General features: G+C 37.8%; 1 protein-coding gene across 2 annotated transcripts in view; it reads right to left on the reverse strand.

Moving 5' to 3' along the window:
• Positions 1-16276, reverse strand: part of LOC149817126 (tRNA nucleotidyltransferase cca2-like) — a 161463-nt gene that overhangs the window by 37067 nt on the left and 108120 nt on the right. For both annotated transcript variants that reach the window (XR_016427727.1, XM_089987872.1), the window contains exon 13: positions 11578-11733. Coding sequence is in view for 1 of the 2 variants with exons in the window: in XM_089987872.1 (XP_089843998.1) it covers positions 11578-11733 (156 nt within the window). In the remaining variant the exon portion in view is untranslated. The remainder of the gene's footprint in view (positions 1-11577; positions 11734-16276) is intronic.

Here is a 16276-nt window from a genome sequence, read left to right on the forward strand (position 1 = left end):
AAAACCCATAAAAAGAGAAAAATATGACATAAAGTCATAAGTTGCATATCATTGAAGAATAATGGAGAAGGGGTAAAAACCCCATTACAATGGAGCATAAGCTCCCTCAAAAATTAAGAAAATACAAAGGGGAGAGCCCCTATTTATAAGCAAGAAAAGGAGCCACAAAGGGGGCTCCCAAGAGAGTCGTTGGGAGCCCCCAACGGTCACATATGTGACCGTTGGATGCTCCCCAACGACTCTTTGGGGAGCCTCCCCATGTGGCACAAAAGCCGAAAATAAAAAAGGGAAAAATAAGAAAAATAAAAAATAAAAATGGTAAATTACAAGCAATATTCCAAAGTGGAATATGCGCAAAACAGGAATTTACAGAAATACCCTTTTGGGTGAATAAAGAATATATATTTATATTCATATATATATATATATATATAGATATATATACATATATATATATGTATATGTATCTATATATATATGAATATAAATATATACGAGATTACAAATGACGATAATACACATTTTAACATCCCCCCTCAAACTTTGCGGGGAAAAACCCGAAAGTTTGGAAAAACAAAGGGAAGTCTTGAGACGAAGTCCAATTCTTCAAAAGGCTTTAAGGAAAAACTCCATCTTCATGACAGTTTGAGCTAGATCTTCAAGTCCAATTCCCCATCAATCGAATCCATGATGTATCTAATGTTCCACATCTTAGCGATCCTGTAGAAAATCAACAAAGAAACAAGTAAAACATATCTTTGCACTTTTACTCAAATGGACCATTTCTAACTAGCATAATTATGGATGACACATGTTAGAAATTATGCAAATTATGCAGAAATGACACTAAAGTTTCAAAATCATACATCATGTTAAAACAAACTGAGCGGAAGTAAATTATGCAAAAATAAATTGCAAGAATGCATAATGCATTCATAAGGTCCAACATTGGACAAATATAACCCCATAATGGGGAATAACAAAATGATCCACGAAGGGATACCACAAGAAGCCTACGAAGAGGCATAAAATACATATGATTTATTGAATGAGAGCCCAAAAAAGGCCATAAAGAGCATATGCATATACTTATCATTAAATGAATTAATACTCAAAGAACTCATTAATGATCATGCTTCAAACATGTAATGAAGTGCCAAACAAGAGAAACGAAATCTCCAAACATACTTTAGGCAAAATAAACTCAAGAGTTCACAAGGTTTTAAAATCATTTATGAAAGTCATACTTAATTGACAAAATACACATTTTGCATATAAGGGTGGCAAAAACCATAAGCACTTAATATATAGATTAAATGCTAAGAAATCAACTTGATATGCATATCAAAAATATGATTTACTTGAAAAACACAAGTCATGGATGAAATTTTGCAAATTTCAACAATAGTTTATCCATTACAAACAACTTTCTCATTAGTCCTCCAAAACCCATAAATCAAGTGTATAAGCTACTAGATCAAGAATATAAAGCCATTAAAGGCCAAAGACACACAAAGGTGTGTAAAAGAATCTCTTGTCTATATATAATAATACTTGAAATAAGTACATCTACGATAAGAACAAGAGAATACATGCCAACATGGACTAAAAAGTATCTCTTGTCTACGTAAAAAATACACGTAAAACCAAGTATGTTCAGCTACTAGAACAAGAGAAATAAGCCAACCATGGGCTAAAACATAATACATCTCTTGTCTACATAAGATGGCACTTGAAATGAGTGAAATAAGCCAACCATGGGCATACATCTAAGCGACTAGAACAAGAACACAAACGCCAACATGGACTAAGATCACACACGATGGTGTGAATCAACGTGTCTTGTCTACATATAAGATCACTCAAGACAAGTGTGTTCAGCTACTAGACCAAGAGAGCAAAAGCCAACAAAGGGCTAAAAACACACGAAGGTGTAATAAAATTTTTGTCTACATATGATGACACTTAGATAATGGGCATAAAAGGAAAAGACTTTTGAGGCAATAAACTTGTAATGAAAATAAACCTCGAATAAAACAATACTCCTTTTAAAATGAATTCTCATAACAATAACATGCATGTAAAAAATATCTTCAACAAGATACTATAATCGATAAAATAAAATTCTTGAGAACAAATGTGTGAACATACACACACCAAGAACACTTAGAATACTTGTGCAAAATCACAAGAACACATGTGCACAATGAGCACAACATACGGAATCACAAATGTGCAAATGCACTCATAAGATTCATAAACAAATAAAAGGTTGGGCTATAATAGCAAAAACATCTTGATTTTAAATGTACCTTAAAACATTTAAGGTTTCAAATACCATATGTCCATCACATTTACTTAGAAGCATCCATAATATCAATGGCACAAGAACAAACTAGTGACACACTCATATATCAAATCATTCTAGAGTCCCAAGGTGCCCATAACTCACCTCAACCACCATTTATAATATGGTAAGTGGACAATCTAAAAAGACATAACAACGAGTGTCACACTCATAATTAGAGATCATATACCAAATCATTCTAGAGTCCCAAGGTGCCCATAACTCACCTCAACCACCATCTATAATATGGCAATTTGGACAACCTAAAATGATATAACACGAGGTGCCCATAACTCACCTCAACAAACATCTCTAATAAAACAATAAAAAGGCCAAAACAATGATGCATTAAATAACATGTGATGGACAAACATAAATGCCACAAAAGGGCAATAAACACATAAGGAATCATTTTCCAAATAAAATTTTTTTACAAAGAGGACCGATTAACAAATTGAATCAAAGGTCCAATATAATCCATCAAAACAATTTTGCATAACCACGAATTATGCTTAATCTTCAAAAGAAGTCTTGTACACCAAAAAAAAAAAGCTTACTATACAACATAACATGAAATATTAACCAACATCATGTGTATGAACCGATTTGGAACAAACAAGCCTTAACTATGAAAGACATAAGGTGCAATTAAACGGTGAAGTTGGTGAAGTTCAAAAATAACAAACTTAGGCCAATATAGGCATTCATAAAGATGGTGAATTTCGAAAAACTTATGAAATCTACTATTTCAACTCAAAAATGATAAACAATCATGAAATCTTCATAAAAGAGTATATACTCACAAGAAGATTATAAGGACCGAAAGGCTCCTTAAGGAGAGTTTGAACAAACAAACATATACAACTCCCAAAGAAGGAGAAAACTCCATTAAAGTGGAAGAAATCCCAACAAAATAGATTCATTAACAAAACCTTATGATAAATAAGATTGTACTATGGCTTAAATAAAAAGTAAACATTTATTGAGGAAAAATTTAACACTCTTAAGTTTTATCGAAAAACATGACTTAATAGATTATTACCTACTCCTAATGAAATAAGTACACAATAAACATTAGTGAAGACCATAACTTTTGTAATAAAATATGCGGAAAAGCAAAAGAGTGCATTAAGCACTTACAACATTCACTAATGAACAAACAAAAGGGCAAACACCAAAACCCACAAGAGACAATCACAACATAAAAATATAAATGTCTCTTATTGAAAAGAGAGAGAACTCTCTAAATGTTGAAAACATCCTTAAGAGTGTAAAGATAGAAAGAAAATCACCATATTCCATAAGACCATTTTAAAACTTAATTCAACCGGTATTAAAAAAAAAACTTTCTTAATTAAATGTTGCTCATATAAAACGGACACATAATATGGAATTTTTCATATATGCCAAACATTTTTCAAAAAACTATATTTCACAAGCATTTTAATCTTAACATACCTTTCTTTAAAGACTAAATATTCATATAAAGGTATTTTCATAAAAAAGGTTAGGTTTAAAATGTAAATTCAAAGTTCCAACGGCCATAAATTTTTACCGACCCATTAAAGCAAGTTTTGAGCAATCATATATCTAATTTTTCGCCAAACAAGTTATCATTTAAAGTTTTTCAAAGAAAAACATACGAAAACGATTCAATGGAGTAGCAAGAAACTCAAAAAAGACATAATGACAAAAATCACACACAAAGAAAAGAACATATTCCATTCTTCATACAATACTCAAAGAAATAGAATGCATACCGAATAACTATAAGAAAGACAATAGAGAGAAATGAATACTTCACCATTTTTCTTTAACAAATTCTTGAATACCACGCTTCCCGATGCACCAAAGAGCAACTCAATCTCAACCTTGCTCTGATACCATGTTGGAAAGTGACTTGGAATACATTGGGTTCAATAATGAACCCATACTTATGCACGTGGAGTGCAAATATACCCATTAAAGGGAAACAACATAAGCACATAATGTGCTAACACATAAAACCCATAAAAAGGGAAAAATATGACATAAAGTCATAAGTTGCATATCATTGAAGAATAATGGAGAAGGGGTAAAAACCCCATTACAATGGAGCATAAGCTCCCTCAAGAATTAAGAAAATACAAAGGGGAGAGCCCCTATTTATAAGCAAGAAAAGGAGCCACAAAGGGGGCTCCCAAGAGAGTCGTTGGGAGCCCCCAACGGTCACATATGTGACCGTTGGAGGCTCCCCAACGACTCTTTGGGGAGCCTCCCCATGTGGCACAAAAGCCGAAACTAAAAAAGGGAAAAATAAGAAAAATAAAAAATAAAAATGGTAAATTACAAGCAATATTCCAAAGTGGAATATGCGCAAAACAGGAATTTACAGAAATACCCTTTTGGGTGAATAAAGAATATATATTTATATTCATATATATATATATATATATATATATGAATATAAATATATACGAGATTACAAATGACGATAATACACATTTTAACACTCATATCAATAGCCGAACCTTCCCATTTTGGTTCCAACATGGCTAATTCATCCCAAATAGGAGATAAAATACCGTAAAAATCTCTTACACTTTTATCTCCTTGTTTTGAATTACGTACCTTATCTTGGAGATAATAAAGTCTAGCCATATCCTTTTGGATAAAAGTACTTCTTAGAAAGCCCCATGCGTCACATGCCTTCTTGAATTTGATGATATTGGTGGCGATCTTGAACTCCATGGTATTCATAAACCATGAGAGTATTTGTGCATTGCTTGCCTCCCAATCTTCCAATTTATTTTGAAATTCTTCTAAGGCTTTTTCTTTTTCTTCTTCGGACAAGGCTTTGACTTGATCTCCTTCTCTTCTAGTCAATTTGAGTTGTGGTTCACTAGTAGAACCACTAACAAAACCCCACAATTTTTTTCCTTTGATATGATTCTCCATAGCCGTCGCCCACATCAAATAGTTGTTTTCATTGAGTTTGTAGGTGATGACGGTGGCGAACTCTCTTTCTCCCATAATGAATACTTGAGTTTAGACTAGAGAAGATAGGGAATGATCAATGATCGAAGAACACTTCCTTCACGAGATTCTCCTTCTTTCAAGAACCTCGCTCTGATACCATGTAATGAAACAAGGTACAATAGAACAATAGGGAAACAAACACAATGCCAACAAAGGGCTTTAATAAACTCACTTAAAGTTGGTCACTAATGGACCAAATACAATCTCAAAAGAGATAAAAATACCAAACACAAGAGGCATACAAGCCTATAAGATGGGAAAAAACTCTAGAGAAAACCCTCAAATGCTTCTAAAAGCAATGAGGAATAACAAGGGAGTGAGGCTCTATTTATAGAGCCTCACTCCAACACATGGGAGGCAGTCCAACTCTTTGGACTGCCTTCCAATAGTCATTATTATGACTGTTGGGTGGCAGTCCAACGTCTAGTTGGACTGCTGCCCAACAGTCATATTTTGACTGTTGTGCACAACAGTCATATTTTTTACTGTTGTGCCCAACAGTCATATTTTGACTGTTGTGCACAACAGTCATATTTTTGACTGTTGTGCACAACAGTCATAAATATGACTGTTGACTGTATGACAGTTTATTTATTTATAATGTTAAATTACATTTCAGTCCCTAGTGGACTGTACTATATGATAAAAGACAAAAATACCCTTATTGGATATTTGGATACAATTTTATTTTTAACAGATAATCCCAAGCCTTGTTAGCATGCTCAAATTTGGCAAGCCTTGAACATTTTTTTAAGTCCATACTACTAATACGCTAAGAAATGATCTTGACATGTCCCATCCTCCATTCCTTCTACTTCATCTCATAATTGGTTATAGCCTTAGCTTTCTCATTTTCAGTTAGAACTACGTCTTTCTCACCCTCTACCTTAGTGAGAACTAGCTTGGGTTCTGGATCGGATCTATCTACTAGTCCTCACAACCCTTTTCCTCAAATAAGGTGCTTCATGTAGAAGCCCATGTTACCGAATTAAAATCATTGACTTTTATGGGTTTAATGATAACATTATCATTGTCATCCATTTTTTAGAAGAACTAAAAGAGGAGAGAGAGAGAAAAGAGAAGAGGAGGAGAAAGGAGAGGCAATATGAGGAACACGAGCACTCATCCACCAATGATTTACATGATCACTTGAACACTTGCAAGATCACCAACACTTCGAAGAAGTCTTCAAATGAGTTTTAATACTTTCAAGCTCTGATACTGATGCAGTGAGAAAAAACCGAAGGTATTCACGAAAAGGTTGCCGACGTGATTACTTCTTAATCAGCGAATGAACCGACGCTGTCACGCTACAGATTGACGTTGGAAAGGTCCTTTCAACGCACGACTGTGCAATACTCGGTATCCAATGGCACGTGGCACGTAGAAGAGGAAAAGCTCGGATCAATGGATCTGAGCAACAACGTATTAACAGGCTGATGTCGTGCTAACTGACGGTGATAATAATAAAGAAAACAATAGCTAATAGGAAATAAACAGGATGCTGGAATAAATAAAATGCCAATAGCCTGCTGTAGGCTGAGACAAACAATGGGGAGAAAGGCTGCAAAATAACTGACGTGAAACAACAAAGAAACAATAATAAAGAAAAGAAGTAAGGACAAAAGCAATAATGGACTGACAGGAAAGTATTAAAGAAAACCAAAAGGAATGACAAAGTCTGCTGAAAAGAAAGAAAAACTGCAGGGAACCCCAAAAAGAAAAGAGCTGCGTTAATTCCAATCTTCATCGTCCGTGCTGCACACAACCCTAAGATGGGTATTTAACGTGTGCAGCTGGATCCGGGTCTCAGGTCCGGGTCTGGCCCTGGACCCGAGTCGACTTTTGTTTGCCGCTGGATCTGGGACGTCTGTGCTCTGCATCATTCTCCCCTGGTTGGGAAAAAGTCAGCTCTGACGACTTATTGTCACCACGGTATGCGTATAAACCAGACACATTGAAGATAGGCGAAATGTGCCAATCCTGCATATCACTATGCCTTGCATTGCTGGTCATAAGCCCAATCAGATGTCCTTTAGAATTCAAAACACCGCCACCACTTCCACCCGGATGCTCTGCAGCCGCTGTTTCAAGCATTGCAGCTATACATTTCCCCTCTATATCAGCACTCATAGTTTCAGAAGCCTTAAGAGGACCCTGGGTCTTAACAACTCTTGATACTACACCAGAACTAACAGATGGACAAAGGTTTGATTGAGGTCCCAAAAGACCATGTCCTATCACAAATGCTTTAGACCCAGGTTGTGGACAAACAACGCCTGGATTGACGGGGCAAATACTATTTGGAACAAGATCTATTTGCAGCAGGGCAATATCCAATGGGCCTCTCGAAATATATACTGCTCTTGCATCATGCCATATCTTTTGGTTGATACGATCCAACCTAACATGTATTCTTCCATAACCCTGGTAAATAGGATCTTGCACAGATGCCATTACATCATCCCCAGAGTTAGGGACTTTGGCAGACACAGGCAGCAAATTCTGTTTGTTCATAATGCCATCACTTGTTGGGCCCCCATGACTCTTCAATAGCAAAGGAGGTTTTTCTTCATGACCAACTTGATATAAATGATTGACTGGTGGATAGAAATACACATATGCCTTTTGGTCAGGGACCTTAGTAGGGAACTCGATAATCTCTGGTGTGCTTAGGCATGCTTTGTATTCCAAACTAGGATGGAAGGATGACCACGCTGTAGAAAAGTCAACAACTTTGGAACAATTTTCATCTAAAGTCACTTTGCCTATTGATAATGGCAGGGTGGAAGAGGCACCCTCTATGCACAAGTACCTGCCCTTTGCAATAACAGTTCTGATGTCTGTGAATGGGATATCCAAAAAACTGAGAGAGCCCTGAATAATATCCAGCATGCCAAAATATGATCTTCCCCTCTGCCTGTAACTGCAAGCCAGATAGGTATTCTCTCCATTTTTCTGCACCAAATCATAAGATTTGATGTCAAAAATCCATAATGGACTTGTGAACTCTGCATCCAATGCATAAACTGCTTGCATCTCATTGCTGGATTCTATCTCTTTTGTTCCAGTAAGGATGGGAAATGTCCATTGTTTGTTTGAAGTCGGTCCACTAGCTTGAGGCACTTCTCTAAACCTCCACGGCTCTAAAAGGTGAGCATTTGTAAGTATCAGACCCTCAGAGTTTAGAACAATACCAGAAGCCCAAGTTCTATCTCCAACCATCACAAGCACGACAAACGCCACAACCTTCTGGAGTTGAAATAAAGGGGAATTGGCTGCAACAGAAACATCTGGGGATAACATTAAGGAGTCGTTGGTAATAGTTGTTGGGTGTTCACTATGTGAAACGATATTCCTGGACGACTCCAAATTATAGCTTGTAGATTGGTTTCGAAGTTGACCACCTATACCATCTGGTATGACATCCCATGGAAGCACAAGCTGAATTTCTGTCCCTCCAGCACGTGGTCTTAGGGGTCTGGCTAGAATACCAACAAGACAAACATGCTTATCAAAAACTGGACCACCTTCTCCAGCTCGCTGGTGGGTTGCGATCGAGCCCCCACGAGCGGTTTTTAGGGGGGGAAACAAGTCTGTCATGTCTCCTGCCATTGGCACATTGCTCGCAGCTCGACCCACCGTCAGGTTTGGGTCCTGCAGGCCATTTCTGGCCTGCGAAACCTTTACCACAGGTTGTGGCCAAGGCTGCGTGCTCGAGCCTACGTTAGGAAACCTCTTGACGAACCTATGGGGCAGTGGGTAGGCACCACAGATCTGGTTCATTGCATCTACCGAGACAGAGTTCAGAAACGGTACCGTCTGTTGGTTGGTTGCACGACCGGCATCCCTGAGCAGGCCCGCTTCAATGCCATCCGGTTGCACGGCAGCTTGTTGGACATTCGGTTGGACTGGTTCAATCGCCATCGCACCCGTGGGACCAACAACATTGACGCCCAATCCACCACTCGTTTTCAGCATGGGAGTTGTGTGCGTCTCCACCGACGACTCGAGGACCACGATCCGATCTTCGAGTCCATCCAGTCGTTTCGATATGCCAGCAACATCCTCGCTTAAGCGTAGCATGTCTTCTTGCATCTCCGTCACCATGTCGAGCATCCGCTTCATGATCTTCTCTCGTGTCTTTCTGTTTGTAGGACCGTTCCTCGCCCCTTGAGTCATGCCGTTGACGAAGGAGGAGGGGCTGGGCTCTGATACCATATTGATGCAGTGAGAAAAAACCGAAGGTATTCACGAAAAGGTTGCCGACGTGATTACTTCTTAATCAGCGAATGAACCGACGCTGTCACGCTACAGATTGACGTTGGAAAGGTCCTTTCAACGCACGACTGTGCAATACTCGGTATCCAATGGCACGTGGCACATAGAAGAGGAAAGGCTCGGATCAATGGATCCGAGCAACAACGTATTAACAGGCTGATGTCGTGCTAACTGACGGTGATAATAATAAAGAAAACAATAGCTAATAGGAAATAAACAAGATGCTGGAATAAATAAAATGCCAATAGCCTGCTGTAGGCTGAGACAAACAATGGGGAGAAAGGCTGCAAAATAACTGACGTGAAACAACAAAGAAACAATAATAAAGAAAAGAAGTAAGGACAAAAGCAATAATGGACTGACAGGAAAGTATTAAAGAAAACCAAAAGGAATGACAAAGTCTGCTGAAAAGAAAGAAAAACTGCAGGGAACCCCAAAAAGAAAAGAGTTGCGTTAATTCCAATCTTCATCGTCCGTGCTGCACACAACCCTAAGATGGGTATTTAACGTGTGCAGCTGGATCCGGGTCTCGGGTCCGGGTCTGGCCCTGGACCCGAGTCGACTCTTGTTTGCCGCTGGATCTGGGACGTCTGTGCTCTGCATCAGATACCATATAAAGATTCAAGGAGGCGTCAATCACGAACCAAAAGTCCACCAATTAATCTTCAACTTGATGAGATAACAAAAGTGTTCTCTAAGGAACACACAACACCCACAAAGGGAACCACAAAATGTTCTAAAAGAACACATTCACAAATCCTACAAAAGGGATACACAATAAGACAATATAAAAACATATATTTTATTCAATGGAAAGAGTGTGCAAAAGCATACATTACAAGGAGGAGAAGACCCCTAATATATACACATTCATAAAAGAGGAGTTAGAAGGAAGAAGACAAAGAAAGGGAAGAAGGCCAGTTCCCAACGGCTAGAAATCTAGCCGTTGGGGGCTGGGGGGCTTAGTCAAACTTAGTTTGACCAAGTCCAAAACAGTCCCAAAAATAACTAATAAAAAAATAAAATGTACATATATATATATATATATATATATGTGTGTGTGTGTGTGTATATATACATATTATTGTATATACATAAATATATATAGTACATAATTACACGTACAGTTTAACAAACCAATACAGGTAACCATACGATACTTACAACCTTGATATATACCATTAACCAAGAGAATTTCTTGAGGCTAGGTTGGATTCTTTATCCAGCCATTGCTAGTAATTCTTCAAACCAGAACATATATCAATTTTATGCCTCATTGTGACCATTTTGTCGATCAATTCAGGAGACTCCAGCCCTCTCAGTTTCAGCCAGGACAGGCTAAAACAGTTTGCCAAACATGCATCTACCAACTTGATTCTTAATCATGTATAGTGGTCAATTCCACCACAAGGTGAGGTTCATTAACTTGCATTCTGTGATGTTCTTCAACATCACGAGTGGGTTCACCCTTTACTCATTGAGCAACATGATATATAAGATATTCTTGAAATACATAACATAAAAGGACAAATTACTTTCACCTAATTTGTTCCTGCCAGTTTTATGACCTGCTCATCAAAATTTCAGTCTACACAAAATAATATACATTCACAATGTGTACATTGCAAAATAAACTATTTTCTACAAATCTTGACATATGTAGCTTGAACTAAGCAGTAAAATAATAATTACTTTCTAGGTTTATCAATTCCATTGCTGATACAACAAATTGGCCAAGTCAAAGGATGCGTACTGAAACCCTGATCGATACTATCATTTAATGACCAAATGCACTTAAAAATGGAATCATTAAGCAAACAACTTCAAAATGAAGAAAAGGCAACTTTGAATTGAACAAAAATTATCAGTTCTAAAAGTATAAGGATATCAAAATAGGGAAAAAACAAAAGGATAAGGGCAGCAAATGTTACGCATATCAAGGATTGATTTCTCCACTCTTTTGAATAATTTGACTCTTTGAATCAAGCTTCCATTTAAGTCTTCAGCAGGATCGGTGCTGGGTGATAACAAAGTAGATATCAACAAAGAAACCCGCCACAGCTCTTTGATTTCCATCAAAAGCAACCCTGATCATATAAAAAAATGTTAGACAACACGGTAATAATGTGTGAACAAAATTTAACAGGCCAGAAAATAGTTTAACTAATGATGAAGAAAGGTGTTTCTCTCAAGTATATTAGTATAATTAAAGATATGTATGAAGGAGTAGTAACCAATATCCGCACTTGTGGAGGGGTGACAACCAATTTTCCTATAACGGTTGGGTTACATCAAGGATCTGCTTTAAGCCCTTTCCATTTGCTATAGTGATGGATGAGCTTACGAGATCAATTCAAGAAAATGTGTCGTGGTGTATGTTGTTTGTTGATGATATTGTTTTGATTGATGAGTCTAGAGTTGGGGTTAATGCTAAGTTAGAATTATGGAGACAGACATTGGAAGTAAGAGGTTTTAAGTTGAGTAAGAATAAGACAGAATATATGGAATGTCGGTTTAGTAAGCAACGAAGTAGTGATGGGAGTGTAGTGAAGCTTGGTGAGCAAGAAATATCGGTGGATGATTGTTTCAAATATTTGGGATCTATCATTCAAAAGTATGGAGAAATTGATGGAGATGTAAATCATAGGATAAAAGTTGGGTGGATGAAATGAAAAAGTGCAACTGGAGTGTTGTGCGATCGTAGAATACCATTGCGGTTGAAGGGAAAGTTTTATAAGACGACTATTAGGCCCGCTTTACTATATGGTACGGAATGTTGGGCTGCCAAGAGACATCATATTCAAAAAATGAGTGTAGCTGAGATGCGTATGCTAAGATGGATGTGTGGAAATACAATAAAAGATAAGATTCGGAATGAGGAGATACGTAAGAAGGTAGGCGTTGCACCCATTGAAAATAAGATGAGAGAGAATCGTTTACGGTGGTTTGGACATATTCGGCGAAGGCCTAATGATGCTCCAGTTAGAAGGATGGAGAAATGGGAAAATATATTAGTTAAAAGAGGTCGGGGTAGGCCTAGGAAGACATGGACGGAGATGATAGGAAAGGATATGAATGCTTTGAACCTCACCGAGGACATGGCATTGGATAGAAATGATTGGAGGAGAAGGATTCATGTGGAAGACCCAGAATGATTTTCTTTTTTGGTTCATATCGCCGACCCCAATTGTTTTGGGATGAAGGCGTAGTTGTTGTTGTTGTTACAGAATCCTTTAAAAATACATAACTGATCAATTTAGCTGATGTGCAAGTGTCAATCATCCACGTGTGCTTTTGTGTGTGCTTGTCTCAGTGTGCAAGTGTGTGTGCACGGGCTCACATGCATGAATGGGTGTCTACCTACATATGCATAGGGAAGCAAGAGGAGTAGCACCATTGGTATCAAAACCCACTGAAAAAACCTTTGGTTATGATAGTTTATCTACTCTAAAATCAATTAAAACTCCAAAATGCCTTAGATAAGGCACATTTGGGTTGAGCGTAAATAGAAATCATGCCTTTAAAGCCTCAATTGGGGTTCCACACTGGGCAAGAATCCTTGTTTCCACCTTAGGATTGTCACGTTTTTGGGAGATTGACAATACATATTCATTTTTCAAATAAACTATGTGAAATCTGGGCCTAAGGACAATTCTCTCTAATGAGAACTCTCGCCAGTGGTACCCAGGTGCACAAATTTTGAAAAAAATAAATTATACAGGAGATATATCAAATTGATACACTAATCCTTGCATATGATGTTAAATAAGTTAGAACAGAAGACAGATAGTGGACCACTCTCAATAGCTTCAAGTCATAAACTCTCTTTTCTTTTTCACGAAAGAGTTGCACCAAGTTAATTATTAAGATTTAATCCAACAAATGTAACTGTTGATTACAGGATCTACTTACGACATGTCGTGCAGGATAAGATATCTCACAATGATGGTGGCTGAATGTGTGTGCATGTCTGTCTGACTGTCTATGTGTCTTGATTTTAAGTTTCATACCCTTAAATGGACGTTAACAAGTTAACCAAACCTTCCTGCCCATGAAAGATTTTGAAATATAATGGTGATTCTATACGTTCAATGCAGCTGCTATGGGCAATTAAATAATTTTAGACCATCAGATTATCTATTTCTACTTTGAGAATGCACATTATTATAAATTACTAAAATACCCTTATAAACTCTAATAAGAAAAGTGTATGAAAAGACTTTCCCAACTGTACTAAACATTTTCAGTTGTTGGGTAACTGATCTAAAAGCACAGGGAAGATGATTAACAAGATGTACTGCATGAACAAGAGGTTTAGTTGTCACCAAGAAAATGAGGGTTGCAATGGGTCCACAAGTGACAACATCAACAGAGTAAAGTTTCAGATAAGCTGCAGGTAAATATCAATTCACTTAGTACCATCTGCAACCCTTGCTTGGGTAACCAATTTTATAAGCTAGGGCAATTAGCCCTTAGCTAATCACTTGTATAGCATGTTAGTTTTGCAATCTCCAGTCCGTTCCACGTTGGAGCTGCAAAACAGAGAGAGGTAGAGGAAGGGAGAGAGAGGTTTGGGGAAAACCGATACCCTGCTGTACATGGGTCGGCTGCTGTGTATTACTTTATGTTAACATCAGATTACAAACAAAATTAGGGTACTAGAATACCCTTTTTACAATAATCAATATTACATAATGCCATTAATGAGGAAGTGGGTGTCACGGGTCTGGATCTTCAGATCCATGACCCGTAACCAGAGAAAACACTTCTTTTCACCCTCCCTCAAGTTGTGCATGATCTTGAATCATGAACAACTTGCCTTTTAACGTCCAAAATCTGTCTTTAGTCAATCCTTTTGTAAATATATCCGCCACTTGATCTGTAGTTCTAACAAATTCAGGCTCAATCTCTTTCTCTTCTACCTTTTGTCTCACAAAATGCTGGTCTATTTCAATATGCTTGGCACGACTGTGATGAATTGGATTAAAAGACATACTAATGGCACTCTGGTTGTCACACAAAAGAAGTGAACGAGATATCGATTCTCCTACTTCTGTCAGTAGATGTCTAACCCAAGTAGCCTCAGCAGTGGCGGCTGCCATTGACCTGTATTCAGCCTCTGTACTGGATCTGGCAACAGCCTTTTGTTTCTTACTACTCCAAGAAACCAAATTCATCCCAATAAATACACAATAGCCGGATACTGATCTGCGTTCATCTGGATCTCCCGCCTAGTCCGCATCAGAATAAATAGTGATCTCATGTGCACTTTGCCCATTTGTCTTTCGTTTATATATGAGACCATCCCCAACCGTTCCCTTCAGATATCGTAGTATCCGTTTAACTGCTTCCATATGCCCTTCACATGGGGCATGCATAAACTGAGAAACTTGATTCACCGAGTATACTATATCAGGGCGAGTAAAAGTGAGGTATTGTAACATACCCACTATGCTACGGTACTGTGTGGGATTATCAAATGGATCTCCATCTTGAGAGCTAAGCCTTTGATGAAGAACGCTAGGAGTGCTTAAGGGCTTGCAGTCTTTCATACCCGCTTTATTGAGAACATCAATAGTATACTTATGTTGAGTGAGAGTCATTTCTTCAGAGGAACTGTCAACTTCAACTCCAAGAAAGTACCGTAGTTTGCCAAGGTCCTTCATTTTGAACCTCTGATTCAAGAGATGTTTGACTTCTTCAATGTGGTCATTGGAACTGCCAGTAATGATGATATCATCCACATATATCAACAACAGAGTAATTATGTCTTGGTCCTTAAATATAAATAAGGAGTGGTCAAGAAGAGATTTCTTAAAACCATATTTTTGTATTTCAAGAGAAAAGCTGTCAAACCAAGATCGAGATGCCTGCTTCAATCCATATATCGCCCTTTTTAGTCTGCAGACATATTTTGTAGGATTACCTTCTGCGTAACCAGTGGGTTGTTCCATGTAAACTTCTTCTCTCAAATCTCCATAAAGAAAGGCATTCTTCACATCAAGTTGGCTAATGGTCCATTGGTGTTCAATAGCTAAAGAAAGTATGACTCGGATTGTCCCCATCCTCACCACTGGACTAAAGGTTTCATCATAGTCCTGTCCTTGCTCTTGTGTAAAACCTTTGGCTACAAGTCTCGCCTTGTATCGCTCTATAGTCCCATCTGGTTTATACTTTATTTTGTACACCCATTTCGAACCAACAACATTTTTGTCAGGTGGTCTTGATACGACATCCCACGTACCACATTCATGTAGAGCTTCCATCTCCTCATTCATAGCTTCAATCCATCTTCTGGAATTTGATGCTTGAGAGAACGTTGTGGGTTCATCTTCTTTATTCAAGGCTGTTAGAAAGAGTTGAAAATCTAATGAGAAATTTTCATAACTGACCCACCTTTCAATTTGATGGCGAGGACGTGTGGATCTTCTAGTATCAACAATGTTGGATGTTGAGGATGTGTCCATGTCTGAATCAACTATAGTGGGTGACTCTCTTTCTCATCGAGTATAGACAAAGCCTCTATATCTTCCTGGATTCAAAGTTGAGTCTGTATTTTCATGATCAATCATCCCATCAGTAGACACAGGTATCTTATCCTTTTGAGTGCAATTTGAGCAAGCATCACTA

The sequence above is a fragment of the Nuphar pumila genome, chromosome 14 (genome assembly GCF_984573655.1).
Source record: "Nuphar pumila chromosome 14, dmNupPumi1.hap1.1, whole genome shotgun sequence".
NCBI lineage: Eukaryota > Viridiplantae > Streptophyta > Magnoliopsida > Nymphaeales > Nymphaeaceae > Nuphar > Nuphar pumila.